Raw genomic sequence first — 21,984 nt, 5'->3', positions numbered from 1 at the left:
AAGACTTTATTAATCTCACAGTGGAGAAATTCACAGGTTAACTCCTCCAGGTTTGTCATGGATCTCTTGGTGACTTCTCCCATTTGTCTCTTTCTTGTTGAGTCACTCAGTTTTTCAGAATTACCTACTAAACAGTACCATACTGTGTGCATTTAATAATTTCTGTAACATATTCACTGACTTTGAAATGTTCATGAATCCATCCTGGCTTAAAATATGAACTTACAAAAGATGATTTGTATTTACATAATCGTTATATTTCATTTGTTCCATTACTTATAGGCTCTGAAAATGGAAGGACTATTTATTTCTGTTGAACCCTTTGAATTAAAGCTGAAAGTCTACGCTAACAGGCACATCTTGATTGCTTCATTTCACTCCATTGTGATGGTTTATAGAGGCAAAATTAGAAAAATTGAATAGCCATCCCATTGTTTATTAATTCATTCATTTTCTGCTGCTTATCCTGGTCCAAGACACAGTGGCAGCAGACTAACCAGCTCCTCCCACACTTCCCTTTCCTCTCCCAAGTCTTCCTGGGGGATTCCTGGAAGACCTCCGTAGAGATACTACCAGGAGACATCCTCACCAGACTATCCCTCCTGGACAGTCGAGCGTCTTACCATGTCCAAGAGTGTAAGCCCAGATACCTGATGGATGAATCTCATTTTCACTGCTTGTATCTATTCTTTTGATCATTATCCAAAGTTCATGACTAAAGGTGAGAATAAGAGCGTAAATCAACGGGTAAATTGAGAGCCTTGCCTTCTGGCTGAGCTCCTTCTTCACAACAACGGTCCGGTACAGTGTCTGTAAAACATCAAATGCCACCCCAGTCTGTCTATCGAGCTCACGCTCCAACTTGCCCCCACTCATGAACAAGACCTTGAGATACTTAAAATCCTCCACCTGGAGCAGTAACTGTCCCCTGACCCAGAGGGGACAATACACCATTTTCCAACAAGGGAACAATGTTTCGGATTTGGAGATGCTGATTCTCAGTCCAATTGTTTGATGTGCTCCAATATAGAATCATTAGGAATAATTCCAAGAAAAGTTGTGGTAGTGAGCTGAGAAGAGGACAGTCATTGTTTCTTCTCTCTCCCAGTTGTTGTAGTAATAGACTTTAATGTTGAGATGTGACTTAGGAACTGCTCTTTGCCCTTTCGGAGGACAACATCACCCCCTTTAAATGTTTCATGCCTCAGATGTTGAAGATTCACATTTTATGTCACTTACACTCCTGCCAAACCAATTTCCTTGGGGGGTTTTAGCACCTGTCCTCACACAAAAAAAGAATTAATAAAAAAATCCACTGGATGTTTGATCATAATTCTTTTGCGTGTCATGCTGATGGCCAGATGAATGGCAGGGAGCGTGGTGCTGTGCAGCCGTCTAGTGGCGGATGCTCCAAGGCATGTCAGCCATCATGGCACATTGGAAAAACAATTTGGCAGCTGTTTAGTTTTTCGGCCAGTGCAGGAACTGATTAGATGGCAGTAGCATGATGCTCCCTTTTTCACAGATTGAGAAAGATAGTAACGAGCATCTCTCATTATTTTCCTGTTACTAGCCTCAGGAAAGGAGGGTGGCAGGGCAGAGGAGTGAGAAAGGAGGAGACACGTAAACGAACCAAGTTACTGTCTTACACATCACAGAGGTCTGAGGCGGGAAATGCTTCAGGTTAATGAGGAGATACGCAGCAAACACTCAGAGCCCCTCCACCAAATATAGTTTACCTGTAAACAAGAGAATTCTGTGATTTTGTGCTGATCCTCATATTAAGACCATCTATGCCTGTTTAGTTACTGTCTCCATGCACCTCAGTCTAGTTATAAAAGTCCAAATGATGCAATCATCTCACTAAATGATATTTCATCATTCCCCTCAGGCATTAGTAGAAGGGAAAATGGAATCTGCTGCTACATGACTTAAATTATGATATCCTTATGCCCAATAAATCCTGTTAGAGGAGTGTAAGTGATAGATTTTTAATTCAGACATTAGCTCATGAGATGACATGACTCATTTTAATCATCCAGCAGTGAGACAAGCAGTCTCCACAGTGACAGATTTGGAATAAAGACAGGTTATTACACTGCTTGTGGTTATCGAAGTGGAATCTGAGCTCACTGGTATTAGTTAATGCAAATGACTCAGGTTGTGGCCCAGCTCTTTATCAGTGCATTGAAGGACCTCCAGACGTAGATTATTGAAAATAAGCTCCTTACCTCTGTTGTGCCTGGATGAACTGATGGGAATAGATACAGGGCAGTAATGTGTGATCTTCTCTGCAAAGAGATGTCAGCCTGAATGGGTGCAGACCACACATGTTGCACTGCACTGGGGAGGAACAACGTGTCTGGAGATAGATAAAATTAAAGGGGTGTAGATACAAGCCATTCAGGGCTTATAGTGCATTCTAAGAAAAAGTATACTACAGACTAGGGATGCACCAATCCACAATTTTTCACTTCCGATGTGATCCCAATAGCTGAATTTGGATATCTGCCAACACCGATACTATTCCGATATCAGAGCTCTATTTGCTTTAATATTATTATTATCATCATGATTGTTGATTTTATATGATTATATGTTGTATTCCCAGTTATACACCTTCATGATAAAGTGTTTAGAGGAGGATTTTCTTAAAAAGAAGACCTGAAAGTTCTGCTACAATTTGCCAGATGGTACATCTAAGATGTAAGCTTTGATTTGAAGTTTTGGTGAAAGAATTAAGTACTTCTATTTTTTATAGACTTTTATAGACTTATTGTTATAGACTTAAAGAGAAAAGACAGCGGTCTCTCTCTCTCTCTGTCTGTCTCTCTCAGTCGCTGTCCTTCTCAATTTTGAATTTCAGTGGAGCTTTATTGACATGGAAAACATATGTTTACATTATCAAAGCAAGTGTTCGAGTAAAAATTAAGTCCCCTCTCTCTCTCTCTCTCTCTCTCTCTCTCTCTCTCTCTCTCTCTCTCTCTCTCTCTCTCTCTCTCCCTCCCTTGCTATTTTCCTGCTGAGCAAACTTTAACTCTTTGGAAACACAAAGCCTTTCAACTGTAAAATAAATCGTAAATTTCTAAATGTATCATCACCGATACTTGCGCGAGGAACTCTGGATTAATACTGAAGGATTTTGATGGAGATTTTTTCCCTTTCAGTGGATAAAAACTCTGTTCAGTTGTGTTCTGAGCAGCTGCCGTTTCATGGTGTTTCATAGCCTTGGAACGCTGAAGCATGTGATTTTTCAGCCCACATGTTCAATAACAATTCAGTTCATTTTTTGGAAAATCCACGCTCAGCGGCACAGACAATTTGGAGTCGGTCGGAAATTTGCACCTATCCGTGGCTTAGAACACTGCTCCTCAATTGTGGAAGAGACCTCTCCCCATCAGCTCGGCTTCAGTTCAGAAACCTCCCCCCCCCCCCCCCCCCCCGTCCTCATGCTTAGCAGCAAACAGCAGACAACATGCAGCAGTTGAGAGGTTTCACAGTGGCTCCTCTCCGGTATCAGAAAATGTCGCATGTCATATCAGTATTTTCCAATACTTGAATTACGTTGGTATCAGAAGCCAATACCGATATTGGATTAGATTGTCTTTCTACAGACCAGCAATTCAATCCTTTATGCAGAAGTATCAGTTGGGAATATTGCTTGTGATATGTTTCTCTGAACATGTCAGAAATTAATTAGGGTGTGATTTCTCATTCGTGAACTCTTAAGCCTGGATCCCACCGAATAATAAGCCATGAATAATGAGCCACGCATGGGTGTGTCAGCGATTATTTGAAGAAAGATCCACGTTTTAAACCATCACATATCCACTACTAAGGTGCCTCTATATGCCTCTGTACCTCTCATGTGCCAGGTATCAGCCTCAAGTGAGCCGTGACTGACCTGTCATTTGAGCCCCATCCAGCCTCGAGTGGCTCGTGTCACCGCATATGATCCATGTCAAGCCACATATGATCCATGTAGCGCCATGACAACATGACGTTGGTGCATGTTTAGGCATGGGTTTGGTCCAATCTTCAAGCTCTCCCACACTTGGTCCCTTTAAAGTGTGGATTTTCAATTCACAGCATCCATTCAAGATGTTGTTACATTTTTTAAACACAGTCCAAAAAAAGACACTGCACTGAGTGAGTAAACGCTGCCGCAACTGTGGATCACATGCCCCCCCCCCCCCCCCCCAAAAAAAAGACACCATGATGAGGTGGCCGCTTTAATTATATAAACTTGCTGCCGCAACTGTGGATCTATTCCAAAAACAAAGTTATTTCTTTATTTCTTCAGTGGCTTACAATCACAATCACAATTCAAAATCGCTCTTTTGTGTGCTCTTGTTCTGTGTTCCTGGGCTGCGCTGTGCTCCTTCTCGCTGCTTCACTGGTGTTATTTCTTCCACGGCTTTAAACACACAGCCACTATGACACTGTGATCCAACTTTAAACTTTGCGTTATGTCTGCAAAATCGCTCTTTTGCACGCTCTCATTCTGTGTTCCTGGACAGTTTTACGCTCCTTCTCGTGGCTTCGCTGGCATTATTTCTTCCGCAGCTTTAAAAACACAGCCACTTTGACACTGTGATCCAACTTTTAACTTTGTGTTTGTCCATTATTGACTGCAGAATCACTCTTTTGCGAGCTGGCATTGTGCCTGCCTAAATGCTCGTTTTGAGCACGAGTGATTGTGTCAGTGCGCACAGACAGTGGAGCTCAATCTGCTCCATTAACAAGATATTAAATCTATCATAGACATACTTTTACAGCTAGGAATGAACATGCAACTGTTTTACCAAGCTATAAAAACATTAAAAATAGTTACCTTTAAGTTGATCCAAAATACTTTCCTCATGGAGCAGGAATGAGTGGAAAAAAGCATCCAGATGAAACAGTCTTCCATGATTCCGTAAGCGATTAGAGGTGTTTTCACCATCCAAGGTTTGCCAGAAAATGCTTAATCTGCTACAAAATAATTATTTTATATACAGCGCCCCGCGCACAAAACAGGTGGGATTGAGTTAGCAAGAGGGCATCGGCTCCAAAAGTAGCCTCTAAAGTCCCACGTAGGTGCCAGGCACTCGGATAATGGGCTTTTAGCAGCCTCGTCCTCACCACACACGCCTCTATAATCCTTGTTTGTCATCGTAGTAACTCGTACACAAACTGCCCCATGCTGTTGTTGCTAAATTTTGAACATCTTGAAATTAGCGCCACGCTCAGAGATGAGCTCTGTTAACTGAAGATAATGCCTCTAAGAGCCACTCAGAGACACCATTCTCCCACGATAGTTGAATAAGTCCTCTCGTAGCAAAAAAAAACAAAAAACATGCTGTGTGGCTCATTATTCATCCTTCATTATTCGGTGGGACTTTAGGAATGTTCGTAGTGGAGATGTTCTCATTAAGGTGCCCTGACACGAGCATGTTTTTGATTCACCCAACAGCACGACCTGTGTCGTGACGATCCCACCCGCTGTGTTCATAGCTGGATGCCATTTTTTGTTCTACTGGCTGCCACATGCTCTGTGCTGGATGCCATGTATATAAAATAATTATTTTGTGGCGGATTAATCTTTTTTCTGCAAATTGGCATTTGAAAACGGCTCTAATCACTTCCTGAATCACAGACGAGGCTGTAGCCAGAGCCATTCGCACATACGCCTAACAACCTGCAGAAAGCATTTTGAGCCGTCTAAAAGGTAATTATTTGTCTTGTTTACATTGTCATGGCTTAGTAAAACAGTTGTGTTCTTTGTTTCTTGTGTGCAGCTGTTAAAGTATGTTTATAACAAATTTAACTTCTTGTTATACAACCCTAATTCCAATATAGTTGGGACGTTGTGTAAAATGTAAATAAAAACAGAATACAGTGATTTTCAAATCCTCTTCAACCTATGTTCAATTGAATATACCACAAAGACAAGATATTTAATGTTCAAACTGATAAACCTTGTTTGTATGCAAATATTTGCTCATTTTGAAATGGATGCCTGCAACACGTTTCGAAAAAGCTGCGACATTGGTATGTTTACCACTGTGTTATATCACCTTTCCTTCTTACAACACTCAATAAGTGTTTGGGAACTGAGGACACTCATGATTGGGTATAAAAGGAGTATCCCCAAAAGTCTCAGCCATTCATAAGCAAAGATGGGGTGAGGATCACCACTTTGTGAACAACTGCATGAAAAAATAGTCCAACAGTTTAAGAACAATGCTTCTCAATGTTAAGTTGCAAGGAATTTAGGGATTCCATCATCTACAGTCCATAATATAAGCAGAAGATTCAGAGAATCTGGAGAACTTTCTACACGTAAGCGGCAAGGTCGAAAGCCAACATTGAATGCCCGTGACCTTTGATCCCTTAGGCGGCATTGCATTAAAAACCAACATCGTTGTGTAAAGGATCTTACTGCGTGGGCTCAACACTTCAGAAAGCTATTGTCAGTTAACATAGTTCATTGCTACATCTACAAGTGCAAGTTAAAACTCTACCATGCAAAGCGAAAGCCATACATCAACAACATCCAGAAACGCCGCCGACTTCTCTGTGCCCAAGCTTATTTGAAATGGACAGACGCAAAGTGGAAAAGTGTGCTGTGGTCTGATGAGTCCACATTTCAAATTGTTTTTGGAAATGATGGACGTCGTGTCCTCCGGGGGGTGTGTTAGTGCCCGTGGCATTGGCAACTTACACATCTGTGATGGCACCATCAATGCTGAAAGGTACATCCAGGTTATGGAGCAACACATGCTGGCATCCAAGCAACGTCTTTTCCAGGGACATCCCTGCTTATGTCAGCAAGACAATGCCAAGTCACATTCTGCACGTGTTACAACAGCGTGACTTCGTAGTAAAAGAGTGCGGGTACTAGACTGGCCTGCCTGCAGTCCAGACCTGTCGCCCATTGCAAATGTGTGGTGCATTATGAAGCGCAAAATACAACAACAGAGACCCTGGACTGTTGAACAACTGAAGTCGTACATCAAGCAAGAAAGGGAAAGAATTCCACCTACAAAGCTTCAACAATGTGTCCTCAGTTCCCAAACGCTTATTGAGTGTTGTTAGAAGGAAAGGTGATGTAACACAGTGGTAAAAATACCACTGTCCCAGCTTTTTTGAAACGTGTTGCAGGCATCCATTTCAAAACGAGCAAATATTTGCACAAAAACAATAAAGTTCATCAGTTTGAACATTAAATATCTTGTCTTTGTGGTGTATTCAATTGAATATAGGTTGAAGAGGATTTGCAAATCATTGTATTCTGTTTTTATTTACATTTTACACAATGTCCCAACTTCATTGGAATTGGGGTTGTAATCCTTCAGACGAGCTGCGCTCTGATGTGATCCACTGACATCACCACTCGCTCTGTTCACTTCTTGTTTACTCCACTTGATGAGCTGTACATCGTGTTGGAGATTAGATCACGCCACATAGCACAACATTTGTGTGTGAAAGAGTTTTTTGAACATTTCAAAATTCTCTGTGCGCAATAGCACACACCGGCGTCCCTCTGGCATCCTGTCTGCACCAGTTAAAGACGAGTTTACTCTCCAGCACGACACATCACGACACAGGCCGCGCTGTTGCGTGAATCAAAAACATGCTGGTGTCAAGGCACCTTTAGCTGTCTGACGGCTTCATTACCTTATCTCCTGTCCCAAACAAGCCAAAGTCATGAGCCCTTTCATCACCTCTCCTTATTCTCTGTACCCTGGTGTTCATTGTCACATTCAGTCCCATGTTGTCTGTCTTCCTTTGTGTAAGCATCAGAACAATAGTAATTAATGTTTGTCTCTGCCACAAGCTTCTTTAACGATGTCTAATCTTTTAACAAGCACATGCATGCACACTCAGAGGACTAAAGACGAGGTAATGAATGATGAAGGTTTAGATAGGGCTACAAAGACAGTACCCAGGGCTTGTCTCAGCTCTGTCTGCTGAGCCCAAACTGAATCAATTGGAATGATGTCAGCTTGTTAATGACAAGTACAACTGGTGCACTCTGATCTGCTCTTCCAGTGAAACCATGCAGCGTCTGTAGGAACAGATGACAACTCAAGTCACACAGATGAAATAACTGCTTATAATGTTTGTGAAAGATGCCTCATGCTGTCTTTTCTGACTGAATCACCTTTGCTTTCTGTCCTGCTTCACTTTGAATCAAGCTGTCTGTGTTTACTAATCGTTTCTTTCCAGTCCTTTCACGCTCTCTTTTTATCTTCCTCCCACTCATTATCTTATTATTATTATTTATCTTCCTCCCACTCATTTCCATCCTCCACACACTTCCTTTGTTTTCCTCTCACTCATTTTCATGCTCTCACACTTTTCCTTTGTCTTCTTCCCGCTCGTTTCCATCCTCTCACACTCTGCCTTTGTCTCCTTCTGACATTTCTGCCCTCTCACACTCTTCCTTTGTCTTCCTCCGGCTGTTTTTTGTCCTCTCACACACTTCTTTTGTCTTTCTCCTGCTGGTTTCCATTCTGTCACACTCTTCCTTTGTCCCTCCCCCTTTCTGTCCTCTCAAACCTGTCCTTTGTCTTCCTCCTGCCCATTTCATTCCTCTCACACTCTTCTTTTGTCTTTCTACCACTCATTTCTGTCCGGTCACATTCTTCCTTTGTCTTTCTCCCGATCGTTTTGTCCTCTCACACTCTTCCTTTGTCTTTCTACCACTCATTTCTGTCCGGTCACATTCTTCCTTTGTCTTTCTCCCACTCGTTTTGTCCTCTCACACTCTTCCTTTGCCTTCTTCCCTCTCATTTCTTTCTTCTCACAATCCTTTGTATGTCACACCCATTTCCAGGTTTGCAGACTCCATTCGTGGAATGTTGAAGCTGATCCTGCTGCTAATGCTGACAGGTGCCTCGCTGTCCTCCACCTGGTTCACTCTCACCTGTCTCAACAGTGTTACTCACCTCCCCTCCACTGCAGGTGAGTCCATAGCAGCATCACAGTCAAGGTGTCATTGCATCTATATAGTACACGAGGTACTGGTCACATGACCACTCTTCAGTTAAACAGATTTACCAAATAACGGATGATACACACTGTGTGACTCTGTGGATTTGTTCAGCCTTATAGCACACAGAACAAAACTCAGTCCAACTATTTTTGGTTGTTGATGTTGTGCTCCAACAGTGAGATCAGTGTTATGAGCTTTTGCTTTAATTAGTCCTTGTTCACATGCATACCAGAGGGATATAGTTGTTCCATTGTCCATAGAATTTTAGAGGAGAAGCATTAAGTGCACAGTTAAACACTATGGCTGGACTATCGCTCTGGCTGGACCACTCAAGGACACTTCTTTGATATCTTGGCTGTGTGATTAGGGTCATTGTCCTGCTGAAAGAAGAACCGTTGTCCCAGTCTGAGGTCAAGAGTGCTCTGGAGCAGGTTTTCATCCAGAATGTCTCTGTACATTGCTGCATTCACTTTCCCTCAATCCTGACTACTCTCCCAGTTCCTGCCACTGAAAAACATCCCCACAGCATAATGCTGCCACCACCATGCTTCACTGTATGGATGGTGCCTGGTTTCCTCCAAACATGATGCCTGGCATTCACGGCAGAGAGTTTTAGCAAACTCCAGGTGGGCCGCCATGTGCCTTTTACTAAGGAGTGGCTTCCATCTGGTGGAGATGGTTGTCCTTCTGGAAGGTTCTCCTCTCTCCAAAGAGGAATGCTGAAGTTCTGACAGAGTGACCATTGGGTTCTTGTCACGTCGCTGACTAAGCCCCTTCTTCTGATCGCCCAGTTTATATGGACAGCCAGCTCTAGGAAAAGTCCTGGTGGATCCGAACTTCTTCTAAGAAACGTGCTATGTGAATAAAGTTTATTTTTATTAACGCTGCCCTAAAACCTGTAAAAACCCTTTTGTGGAGTCTGTAACTGCCTCGGATGCAAAGTTGAAATTCTATTGCCAAAGTGATGTTTGATGGGTAGTGGTTGAACGATTAATCAGTTGGCCGATTTATTGGGCTGACTAATGACATTTTTCCATCACTAGGCTGATTAAATAAGAAAAATGTGTGGAGACTGTTCGGAACGAATGATTGACATGTAAATATATACAACATATAAATATAACAGCTTGGGACTCTGGCGAGGGCGGGTGCATCTCCTAGATCTCCTGGCAAGATGCAGTATGATCTTGAAAAATAATTTCATCATCCCCAAACATCCTTTCAATTGATGGGATAAGAAAAGTGTCCAAAATATCAACATAAACTTTGATGATATAATGACAGCCATCTCCCCAGTGCCTTTACCTGACATGCAGCCCCATATCATCAATGACTGTGGAAATTTACATGTTCTCTTCAGGCAGTCATCTTTATAAATCTCATTGGAACGACACCAAACAAAAGTTCCAGCATCATCACCTTGCCCAATGCAGATTCGAGATTCATCACTGAATATGACTTTCATCCAGTCATCCACAGTCCACGATTGCTTTTCCTTAGCTTATTGTAACCTTGTTTTTTTCTGTTTAGGTGTTAATGATGGCTTTCATTTATCTTTTCTGTATGTAAATCCCATTTCCTTTATGCGGTTTCTTACAGTTCAGTCACAGACGTTGACTCCAGTTTCCTCCCATTCGTTCCTCATTTGTTTTGTTGTGCATTTTCGATTTTTGAGACATATTGCTTTAAGTTTTCTGTCTTGACGCTTTGATGTCTTCCTTGGTCTACCAGTATGTTTGCCTTTAACACCCTTCCCATGTTGTTTGTATTTGGTCCAGAGTTTAGACACAGCTGACTGTGAACAACCAACATCTTTTGCAACATTGCGTGATGTTTTACCCTCTTTTAAGAGTTTGATAATCCTCTCCTTTGTTTCAATTGACATCTCTTGTGTTGGAGCCATGATTCGTGTCAGTCCACTTGGTGCAACAGCTCTCCAAGGTGTGATCTCTCCTTTTTAGATGCAGGGTGATTCCATAATTTATTCCTCAGAATTGAGTGAGTCCATATTTTTTTCCCTCTGCTTGGTCTAAAAAAGCAACCATTACTGACTGCCACAGTTATTTTTCCTGATTTCTTATAGTGTTTCTTAAAGCCAGAAAGTTGCCATTTGAAATGACTTTAGTTTTGTGTCATGTCTGTGATCTGCTTTTTTTCTACAAAATTAAACAACTGAATGAACATCCTCCGAGGCCGGTGATTCCATAATTATTGCCAGGGGTTGTAGTTGCAGTTTTGACAAAAATATAACACAAAAGTTTTTTGGCAGCTACTTGTACCTACAATTTGGGATTTTATTGACTTTAGGTCTTGAGTACAATGTCTTGGGAACAATTTAAGCCATCAATGACTTTCCTGTGATGTATTTTGACACATTTACAGCCAATATGCAAACCACACCCCCTTTCTGGTTTTTACAGTAAACTATTATCATATCACAAATAAGCCTATTTAGGTGAATTCTGGTATAAACGTTTTATTACTGCTGTTCTGATCACTTTATAAATGACAAAACCATTCAAATGAAAAGCATTTATCAACAAATTAAATATGGCTGCCATGTAAATACAGATTATTTATTATATTGACAATAGTTTTTAATAGACAGAGGTTCTGTGTAAGCAATATCAGATGTTTTACATCCTGACAATAGAGCATTTTGTTTGCATCTCTTACTCTAAACACTATGCTGCCCACAATTAAAGTGAATACAACTGCATAAAAGGTTACTGAACAAAATGCTATGGTAACTATAAAAAATAGAACATAATTATTATACAGTAGTTACACATATGAATAAAAGCATGACTTGGGCAAAACTACATTAATCATAAAGTCATCATATGCTTCTTCTTGTGCCTGGTCAATGTCTTCATCAGAGTCACTGGTGTTTTCATCAATATAAATGTCTACAAGACTTTTTGGCAGTATTTCCTCATCAGTCCACAGAGGCTCACTTCCTCCCTCTCAAAGTAGCCTGTGGCAGCATGTAAAGAGGGTAAACTACCAAGTTGGCATTTGGAAAAAGTCACACATTTCATTGCCTGAATTACCAACCCCTTCTGAAGCAAACGGCTGGGAGATTAAAGATGGGCATTTGTCAGTCGTGAGTGACTTTTGTGTGGATTAAGTCACTAACTGCGACTCTTGTCTTGTTGCAGTCAAGAAATGAGAATCATCCTCCGATCCGTTGGCACAGCTCCAAATGCTGCTCGGCTTTCTGCAGAGACATAGTACGGTCAGAATTAATAACTTAAAAACGAATAGCCTATTTAAATAAAATGACACCTCTTTCCAAACGTAATACAGACAAGCTACAATCGACTAAAACGTTTTTTTTTCCTCCCGAAATGAGACGTCCTGTATTCTTTATGAATTACATCCTGACGTGCCTCACAGCCAGCTGGAAAGACATTCATGGCAATAATGTGTGAAAGAAAATGCTTTTGACAAAAGACTACAGATTTTGTTTATTTCTATTTATGTCCAGAGATCAAGAATCCACCATGTAGAGTTTATTATGTCCAGAGTTTAAGGATCCAGTGACCAATTTCATATTTATTTACTTTAAGACAATAAAATGTTGACTTAGAAAACCTGTAAAGCCTACTTTTAGTACACAAAAAATTCACAAGAGGTATCGATAAGGGAATTGATAAGGAATTGGATCGATAAAGTGGAATCGAAAATGGCATCGATATCGATAAAAGCTTATCATTACCCATCCCTAGTAGAGTGTGAACAGAAAGGGAGACAGGACCGTCCCTTGTGGTGCCCCTGATACCATAAGGAGTACCATAAGGAATTTGGATATCATGAAATTGACTGAGGCAGTCAAAAGAAAGACCATAAAAACTGCACCCTCTGAAAGGAGTGGTGTATATCCTCCTCTACCAATTAACGCAAGATGGTGTCATCCAGAGACTGGACCACAACCTGTTGATTAGCAGTTCTTCTAGAATATGCTGCTGAGTTTTTGTTGGTATGTTATGATACCATTGTATTGTAAGACTCAAATGCTTATTTTGTACCACTTAATTTGATGAACACCGCTGTGCCGGAGCACAGCGGTGTTCTGCTGTATCTGTTAGCTGTTTGAACTGAGCTGTTTGAGTTCTTTGAATTAACAGTCTTTTTCAAGACTTTTTTACTTTTTTTTTACTTTTTCACCGTGCTCCAACCTCTAACGGTCGAAGCATCGCGACGGAGCTCTTTTATCAGCTGGCCTTCATCAGCGTTGGCAGGCTAACTAGCTTGCTAACGCTTTCATTTTTATTTTTGTTTTATTTTTTAGCACTGTTGTCGTGCTGCTCCACAGCTTGCCTAGTGGATTTTTATTTTATTTTAGCACTGTTGTCGTGTGTTACCTGTGCTGCTCCACAGCCTGTCCAGTGGATTTTTATTTTATTTTTTAGCACTGTTGTCGTGCGTTACCTGTGCTGCTCCACAGCCTGTTCAGTGGATTTTTATTTTATTTTTTAGCACTGTTGTCGTGTGTTACCTGTGCTGCTCCACAGCCTGTCCAGTGGATTTTTATTTTATTTTTTAGCACTGTTGTCGTGCGTTACCTGTGCTGCTCCACAGCCTGTTCAGTGGATTTTTATTTTATTTTTTAGCACTGTTGTCGTGCATTACCTGTGCTGCTCCACAGCCTGTTCAGTGGATTTTTATTTTATTTTTTAGCACTGTTGTCGTGCGTTACCTGTGCTGCTCCACAGCCTGTTCAGTGGATTTTTATTTTATTTTTTAGCACTGTTGTCATGTGTTACCTGTGCTGCTCCACAGCCTGTTCAGTGGATTTTTATTTTATTTTTTAGCACTGTTGTCGTGTGTTACCTGTGCTGCTCCACAGCCTGTTCAGTGGATTTTTATTTTATTTTAGCGCTGTTGTCGTGCGTTGCCTGTGCTGCTCCACAGCCTGTCCAGTGGATTTTTATTTTATTTTTAGCACTGTTGTCATGTGTTACCTGTGCTGCTCCACAGCCTGTTCAGTGGATTTTTATTTTATTTTTTAGCACTGTTGTCGTGTGTTACCTGTGCTGCTCCACAGCCTGTTCAGTGGATTTTTATTTTATTTTTTAGCACTGTTGTCGTGCGTTACCTGTGCTGCTCCACAGCCTGTCCAGTGGATTTTTATTTTATTTTTTAGCACTGTTGTCGTGCATTACCTGTGCTGTTCCACAGCCTGTCCAGTGGATTTTTATTTTATTTTTTACCACTGTTGTCGTGCGTTGCCTGTGCTGCTCCACAGCCTGTCCAGTGGATTTTTATTTTATTTTTTACCACTGTTGTCGTGTGTTACCTGTGCTGCTCCACAGCCTGTTCAGTGGATTTTTATTTTATTTTTTAGCACTGTTGTCGTGCGTTACCTGTGCTGTTCCACAGCCTGTCCAGTGGATTTTTATTTTATTTTTTACCACTGTTGTCGTGTGTTACCTGTGCTGCTCCACAGCCTGTCCAGTGGATTTTTATTTTATTTTTTGGCACTGTTGTCGTGTGTTACCTGCGCTGCTCCACAGCCTGTTCAGTGGATTTTTGTTTTGTTTTTTGGCACTGTTGTCGTGCGTTACCTGTGCTGCTCCACAGCCTGTCCAGTGGATTTTTATTTTATTTTTTGGCACTGTTGTCGTGCGTTACCTGTGCTGCTCCACAGCCTGTCCAGTGGATTTTGATTTTGATTTTATTTTTTTTAGCACTGTTGTCGTGTGTTACCTGTGCTGCTCCACAGCCTGTCTAGTGGATTTTTATTTTATTTTTTACCACTGTTGTCGTGTGTTACCTGTGCTGCTCCGCAGCCTGTCCAGTGGATTTTTATTTTATTATTATTATTATTATTATTTTTTTTTTTTAGCACTGTTGTCGTGCGTTACCTGTGCTGCTCCACAGCCTGTCCAGTGGATTTTTATTTTATTTTTTAGCACTGTTGTCGTGCGTTACCTGTGCTGCTCCACAGCCTGTCCAGTGGATTTTTATTTTATTTTTTAGCACTGTTGTCGTGCGTTACCTGTGCTGCTCCACAGCCTGTCCAGTGGATTTTGATTTTTATTTTATTTTTTTTTTGGCGCTGTTGTCGTGCGTTACCTGTGCTGCTCCACAGCCTGTCCAGTGGATTTTTATTTAGCGCTGTTGTCGTGCGTTACCTGTGCTGCTCCACAGCCTGTCTAGTGGATTTTTATTTTGTTTTAGCACTGTTGTCGTGCGTTGCCTGTGCTGCTCCACAGCCTGTCCAGTGGATTTTTATTTTTATTTTATTTTATTTTTTAGCACTGTTGTTGTGCGTTACCTGTGCTGCTCCACAGCCTGTCCAGTGGATTTTTATTTTTATTTTATTTTATTTTTTAGCACTGTTGTTGTGCGTTACCTGTGCTGCTCCACAGCCTGTCTAGTGGATTTTTATTTTGTTTTAGCACTGTTGTCGTGCGTTACCTGTGCTGCTCCACAGCCTGTCCAGTGGATTTTGATTTAGCACTGTTGTCGTGCGTTACCTGTGCTGCTCCACAGCCTGTCCAGTGGATTTTTATTTTGTTTTAGCACTGTTGTCGTGCGTTGCCTGTGCTGCTCCACAGCCTGTCCAGTGGATTTTTATTTTTATTTTATTTTTTAGCACTGTTGTCGTGCGTTACCTGTGCTGCTCCACAGCCTGTCTAGTGGATTTTTATTTTGTTTTAGCACTGTTGTCGTGCGTTGCCTGTGCTGCTCCACAGCCTGTCCAGTGGATTTTTATTTTTATTTTATTTTATTTTTAGCACTGTTGTTGTGCGTTACCTGTGCTGCTCCACAGCCTGTCTAGTGGATTTTTATTTTATTTTAGCACTGTTGTCGTGCGTTACCTGTGCTGCTCCACAGCCTGTCTAGTGTCGGATTCCCTGTTTGGGAATCCGCTAGCTTAGCGTAGCTACTAGCTCTTAGCCGTTTTAGCATGGCGGCTTCTCCTGTCTCTCCCGTACTTTTCTGCTCTGGGTGTGAAATGTTTAGTTATTCCTCGGCCTCTTTTAGCAGTAACGGTACTTGTAATAAGTGCAGCTTATTCGTAGCTTTGGAGGCCAGGCTGGGCGAATTGGAGGCTCGGCTCCGCACCGTGGAAAATTCTACAGCTAGCCAGGCCCCTGTAGTCGGTGCGGACCAAGGTAGCTTAGCCGCCGTTAGTTCCCCCCTGGCAGACCCCGTGCAGTCGGGAAGGCAGGCTGACTGGGTGACTGTGAGGAGGAAGCGTAGCCCTAAACAGAAGCCCCGTGTACACCGTCAACCCGTTCACATCTCTAACCGTTTTTCCCCACTCGACGATACACTCGCCGAGGATCAAACTCTGGTTATTGGCGACTCTGTTTTGAGAAATGTGAAGTTAGCGACACCAGCAACCATTGTCAATTGTCTTCCGGGGGCCAGAGCAGGCGACATCGAAGGACATTTGAAATTGCTGGCTAAGGCTAAGCGTAAATTTGGTAAGATTGTAATTCACGTCGGCAGTAATGACACTCGGTTACGCCAATCGGAGGTCACTAAAATTAACATTGAATCGGTGTGTAACTTTGCAAAAACAATGTCGGACTCTGTTGTTTTCTCTGGGCCCCTCCCCAATCAGACCGGGAGTGACATGTTTAGCCGCATGTTCTCCTTGAATTGCTGGCTGTCTGAGTGGTGTCCAAAAAATGAGGTGGGCTTCATTGATAATTGGCAAAGCTTCTGGGGAAAACCTGGTCTTGTTAGGAGAGACGGCATCCATCCCACTTTAGAGGGAGCAGCTCTCATTTCTAGAAATCTGGCCAATTTTTTGGGATCCTCCAAACTGTGACTGTCTAGCGTTGGGACCAGGAGGCAGAGCTGTGGTCTTATACACCTCTCTGCAGCTTCTCTCCCCCTGCCATCCCCCTATTACCCCATCCCCGTAGAGACGGTGCCTGCTCCCAGACCACCAATAACTAGCAAAAATCTATTTAAGCATAAAAATTCAAAAAGAAAAAATAATATAGCACCTTCAATTGCACCACAGACTAAAACAGTTAAATGTGGTCTATTAAACATTAGGTCTCTTTCTTCTAAGTCCCTGTTGGTAAATGATATAATAATTGATCAACGTATTGATTTATTCTGCCTAACAGAAACTTGGTTACAGCAGGATGAATATGTTAGTTTAAATGAGTCAACACCCCCGAGTCACACTAACTGTCAGAATGCTCGTAGCACGGGCCGGGGCGGAGGATTAGCAGCAATCTTCCATTCCAGCTTATTAATTAATCAAAAACCTAGACAGAGCTTTAATTAATTTGAAAGCTTGTCTCTTAGTCTTGTCCATCCAAATTGGAAGTCCCAAAAACCAGTTTTATTTGTTATTATCTATCGTCCACCTGGTCGTTACTGTGAGTTTCTCTGTGAATTTTCAGACCTTTTGTCTGACTTAGTGCTTAGCTCAGATAAGATAATTATAGTGGGCGATTTTAACATCCACACAGATGCTGAGAATGACAGCCTCAACACTGCATTTAATCTATTATTAGACTCTATCGGCTTTGCTCAAAAAGTAAATGAGTCCACCCACCACTTTAATCATATTTTAGATCTTGTTCTGACTTATGGTATGGAAATAGAAGACTTAACAGTATTCCCTGAAAACTCCCCTTTGTCTGATCATTTTTTAATAACATTTACATTTACCCTGATGGACTACCCTGCAGTGGGGAATAAGTTTCATTACACTAGAAGTCTTTCAGAAAGCGCTGTAACTAGGTTTAAGGATATGATTCCTTCTTTATGTTCTCTAATGTCATATACCAACACAGAGCAGAGTAGCTACCTAAACTCTGTAAGGGAGTTAGAGTATCTTGTCAATAGTTTTACATCCTCATTGAAGACAACTTTGGATGCTGTAGCTCCTCTGAAAAAGAGAGCTTTAAATCAGAAGTGTCTGACTCCGTGGTATAACTCACAAACTCGTAGCTTAAAGCAGATAACCCGTAAGTTGGAGAGGAAATGGCGTCTCACTAATTTAGAAGATCTTCACTTAGCCTGGAAAAAGAGTTTGTTGCTCTATAAGAAAGCCCTTCGTGAAGCTAGGACATCTTTCTACTCATCACTAATTGAAGAAAATAAGAACAACCCCAGGTTTCTTTTCAGCACTGTAGCCAGGCTGACAAAGAGTCAGAGCTCTATTGAGCTGAGTATTCCATTAACTTTAACTAGTAATGACTTCATGACTTTCTTTGCTAACAAAATTTTGACTATTAGAGAAAAAATTACTCATAACCATCCCAAAGATGTATCGTTATCTTTGGCTGCTTTCAGTGATGCCGGTATTTGGTTAGACTCTTTCTCTCCGATTGTTCTGTCTGAGTTATTTTCATTAGTTACTTCATCCAAACCATCAACATGCTTATTAGACCCCATTCCTGCCAGGCTGCTCAAGGAAGTCCTACCATTATTTAATGCTTTAATCTTAAATATGATCAATCTATCTTTGTTAGTTGGTTATGTACCACAGGCCTTTAAGGTGGCAGTAATTAAACCATTACTTAAAAAGCCATCACTTGACCCAGCTATCTTAGCTAATTATAGGCCAATCTCCAACCTTCCTTTTCTCTCAAAGATTCTTGAGAGGGTAGTTGTAAAACAGCTAATTGATCACCTGCAGAGGAATGGTCTATTTGAAGAGTTTCAGTCAGGTTTTAGAATTCATCATAGTACAGAAACAGCATTAGTGAAGGTTACAAATGATCTTCTTATGGCTTCGGACAGTGGACTTATCTCTGTGCTTGTTCTGTTGGACCTCAGTGCTGCTTTTGATACTGTTGACCATAAAATTTTATTACAGAGATTAGAGCATGTCATAGGTATTAAAGGCATTGCGCTGCGGTGGTTTGAATCATATTTGTCTAATAGATTACAGTTTGTTCATGTAAATGGGGAATCTTCTTCACAGACTAAAGTTAATTATGGAGTTCCACAAGGTTCTGTGCTAGGACCAATTTTATTCACTTTATACATGCTTCCCTTGGGCAGTATTATTAGACGGTATTGCTTAAATTTTCATTGTTACGCAGATGATACCCAGCTTTATCTATCCATGAAGCCAGAGGATACGCACCAATTAGCTAAACTGCAGGATTGTCTTACAGACATAAAGACATGGATGACCTCTAATTTCCTGCTTTTAAACTCAGATAAAACTGAAGTTATTGTACTTGGCCCCACAAATCTTAGAAGCATGGTGTCTAACCAGATCGTTACTCTGGATGGCATTTCCCTGATCTCTAGTAATACTGTGAGAAATCTTGGAGTTATTTTTGATCAGGATATGTCATTCAAAGCGCATATTAAACAAATATGTAGGACTGCCTTTTTGCATTTACGCAATATCTCTAAAATCAGAAAGGTCTTGTCTCAGAGTGATGCTGAAAAACTAATTCATGCATTTATTTCCTCTAGGCTGGACTATTGTAATTCATTATTATCAGGTTGTCCTAAAAGTTCCCTAAAAAGCCTTCAGTTGGTTCAGAATGCTGCAGCTAGAGTACTGACGGGGACTAGCAGGAGATAGCATATCTCACCCGTGTTGGCCTCCCTTCATTGGCTTCCTGTTAATGCTAGAATAGAATTTAAAATTCTTCTTCTTACTTATAAGGTTTTGAATAATCAGGTCCCATCTTATCTTAGGGACCTCGTAGTACCATATTACCCCATTAGAGCGCTTCGCTCTCAGACTGCGGGCTTACTTGTAGTTCCTAGGGTTTGTAAGAGTAGAATGGGAGGCAGAGCCTTCAGCTTTCAGGCTCCTCTCCTGTGGAACCAGCTCCCAATTCAGATCAGGGAGACAGATACCCTCTCTACTTTTAAGATTAGGCTTAAAACTTTCCTTTTCGCTAAGGCTTATAGTTAGGGCTGGATCGGGTGACCCTGGACCATCCCTTGGTTATGTTGCTTTAGACGTAGACTGTGTTTCATAATTATTGTATGGCCTTGCCTTGCAATGTGGAGCGCCTTGGGGCAACTGTTTGTTGTGATTTGGCGCTATACAAGAAAAAAGTTGATTGATTGATTGATTGATAAGATATCGTGTTCTGTGTGATGGCTTTAAAGCCCTACATTTGTTGTTACTTTATTATACTTTGGACACAAGATATGCATGACTCTTTTTCAGTAATGTTTTGTTTCTTCTCTCTTCCCCCTTGTACGTGGTGTGTCCATAAAGTAACGGTCCTTTTTATTTTTTTTAAAAAACTATATGGATTTCATTCATATGTTTTTACGTCAGACATGCTTGAAGCCTTGTGCGCATACGTGGGTTTTCCACGCCTGTCGGTGACGTCATTCGCCTGTGAGCACGCCTTGTGGAAGGAGTGGTCCCGCCCCCTCGTTGGATTTTCATTGTCTGGAAATGGCGGAATGAAAAGGACTTTTTTTCCATCAGAATTTTTTCAGAAGCTGTTAGAGACTGGCACCTGGAAACCATTCGAAAAATTCATCTGGCTTTTGGTGAAAATTTTACGGGCTTCACAGAGAATAAGGACTTTAACTACAGCTTTAAGGACCCCTTTAAGGACGGTCGGTGCGCCGCGCTCCGAGCTGTGACATCACAGCACAAACCACTGGATCATTTCTAAGCTGATGGCTCTGTGGATACGAGACCGTCGTGTGCTTTTTCTCTGGTTATCACAAGAGCTGGACATCAGCCATTTTCCGGCAGATTTCACTTTTAATAAGAGATTCTGTCATGGAAATCCGTGCGGAGGCTTCGCGCGTCACGACCTATTCGCTGATGAAGCGAGACAAAGGAACACCTCCGTTTCGGAGTGTTAGAGGACAAGTTTGGACATGCCTATCTCGGCTTTCAGTGCTTACCAGTCGAGTGAGTATAAGAGAACTTGTGGAGAGCTGGACATGTCCCAACTTGTCCTCTAACACTCCAAAACAGAGGTGTTCTTTGTCTCGCTCCATCAGCGAATCCGTCGTCGCTTTCCATGACAAAATCTCTTGCTTGTTTGGGGAAAATTGTTGCTTTTTGGGGGACCCATAAACAGTGCCCGATTACAATAAAATTTGGCACAGATCTTTTATTTTATTAATGGAACAAGAACAACATGTGGCCCAAAAGATTTTGTAACATTTGACATTTTGAACAGGTCTAGTGTAAGCTAATGGGGCTCTTATTTATACCAGTCTGCTATGATAAAGGAGGTGAAGGTTCCCCTGATACTCTCGAGGTGATGGCTTAATCTCAGGCACGTCCACTCTAATCCATATCCAGGCCTCAGTCATGCACCTGCAGCTAAGACTCGACCGTGTTGTCACTGAATGTGCAGAATGCTTTTTGACTGCACTGAAAACAAAGACACACAAACATAGAGTGACAGTGAACTTTTATTTGACATACTGTTCTAAAAAAAACACAGCACCTAGACAGTTGTTATGTCATAATCATGTTTTCACTCAGACTGATCTATTAATAATAAATATTGATATTCTTGTTGTGCCTAGAAAGCAAAACAGAATTTGAGTACTGGTTTTTATATTTTGGCAAATGTACCATATTTCCCAAAACATATTTTTACTACAGTGCATCTGGAAAATATTCACAGTGCTTCACTTTTTCCATATTTTGTTACGATACAGCCTTATTCCAAAATGGATGAAATTCTTTTTTTTTCCTCAAAATTCTACACACAATACCCCATAATGGCAATGTGAAAAAAGTTTTTTTTATTTTTACAAATTTATTAAAAATGGAAAAAAAAAAACTAAGAAATCAAAGTACAGTAGTGTTCAGAATAATAGTAGTGCTATGTGACTAAAAAGATTAATCCAGGTTTTGAGTATATTTCTTATTGTTACATGGGAAACAAGGTACCAGTAGATTCAGTAGATTCTCACAAATCCAACAAGACCAAGCATTCATGATATGCACACTCTTAAGGCTATGAAAATGGGCTATTAGTAAAAGAAAGTAGAAAAGGGGGTGTTCACAATAGTAGTGTGGCATTCAGTCAGTGAGTTCATCAATTTTGTGGAAC

General features: G+C 41.2%; 1 protein-coding gene across 1 annotated transcript in view; it reads left to right on the top strand.

Annotated features, from left to right (window-relative positions):
- The window catches only part of slc49a4 (solute carrier family 49 member 4), a 202,518-nt gene that overhangs the window by 121,216 nt on the left and 59,318 nt on the right, over positions 1-21,984 (top strand). The window contains exon 7 of the mRNA XM_034185770.1: positions 8,825-8,952. Coding sequence (XP_034041661.1) covers positions 8,825-8,952 — 128 coding nt within the window. The remainder of the gene's footprint in view (positions 1-8,824; positions 8,953-21,984) is intronic.

This window comes from Thalassophryne amazonica, chromosome 14 (assembly GCF_902500255.1).
Source record: "Thalassophryne amazonica chromosome 14, fThaAma1.1, whole genome shotgun sequence".
In the NCBI taxonomy this organism is placed as follows: Eukaryota; Metazoa; Chordata; class Actinopteri; order Batrachoidiformes; family Batrachoididae; genus Thalassophryne; species Thalassophryne amazonica.
The sequence above is the reverse complement of the archived record's forward strand: the minus strand, read 5'-3'. Positions and strand labels throughout refer to the sequence as shown.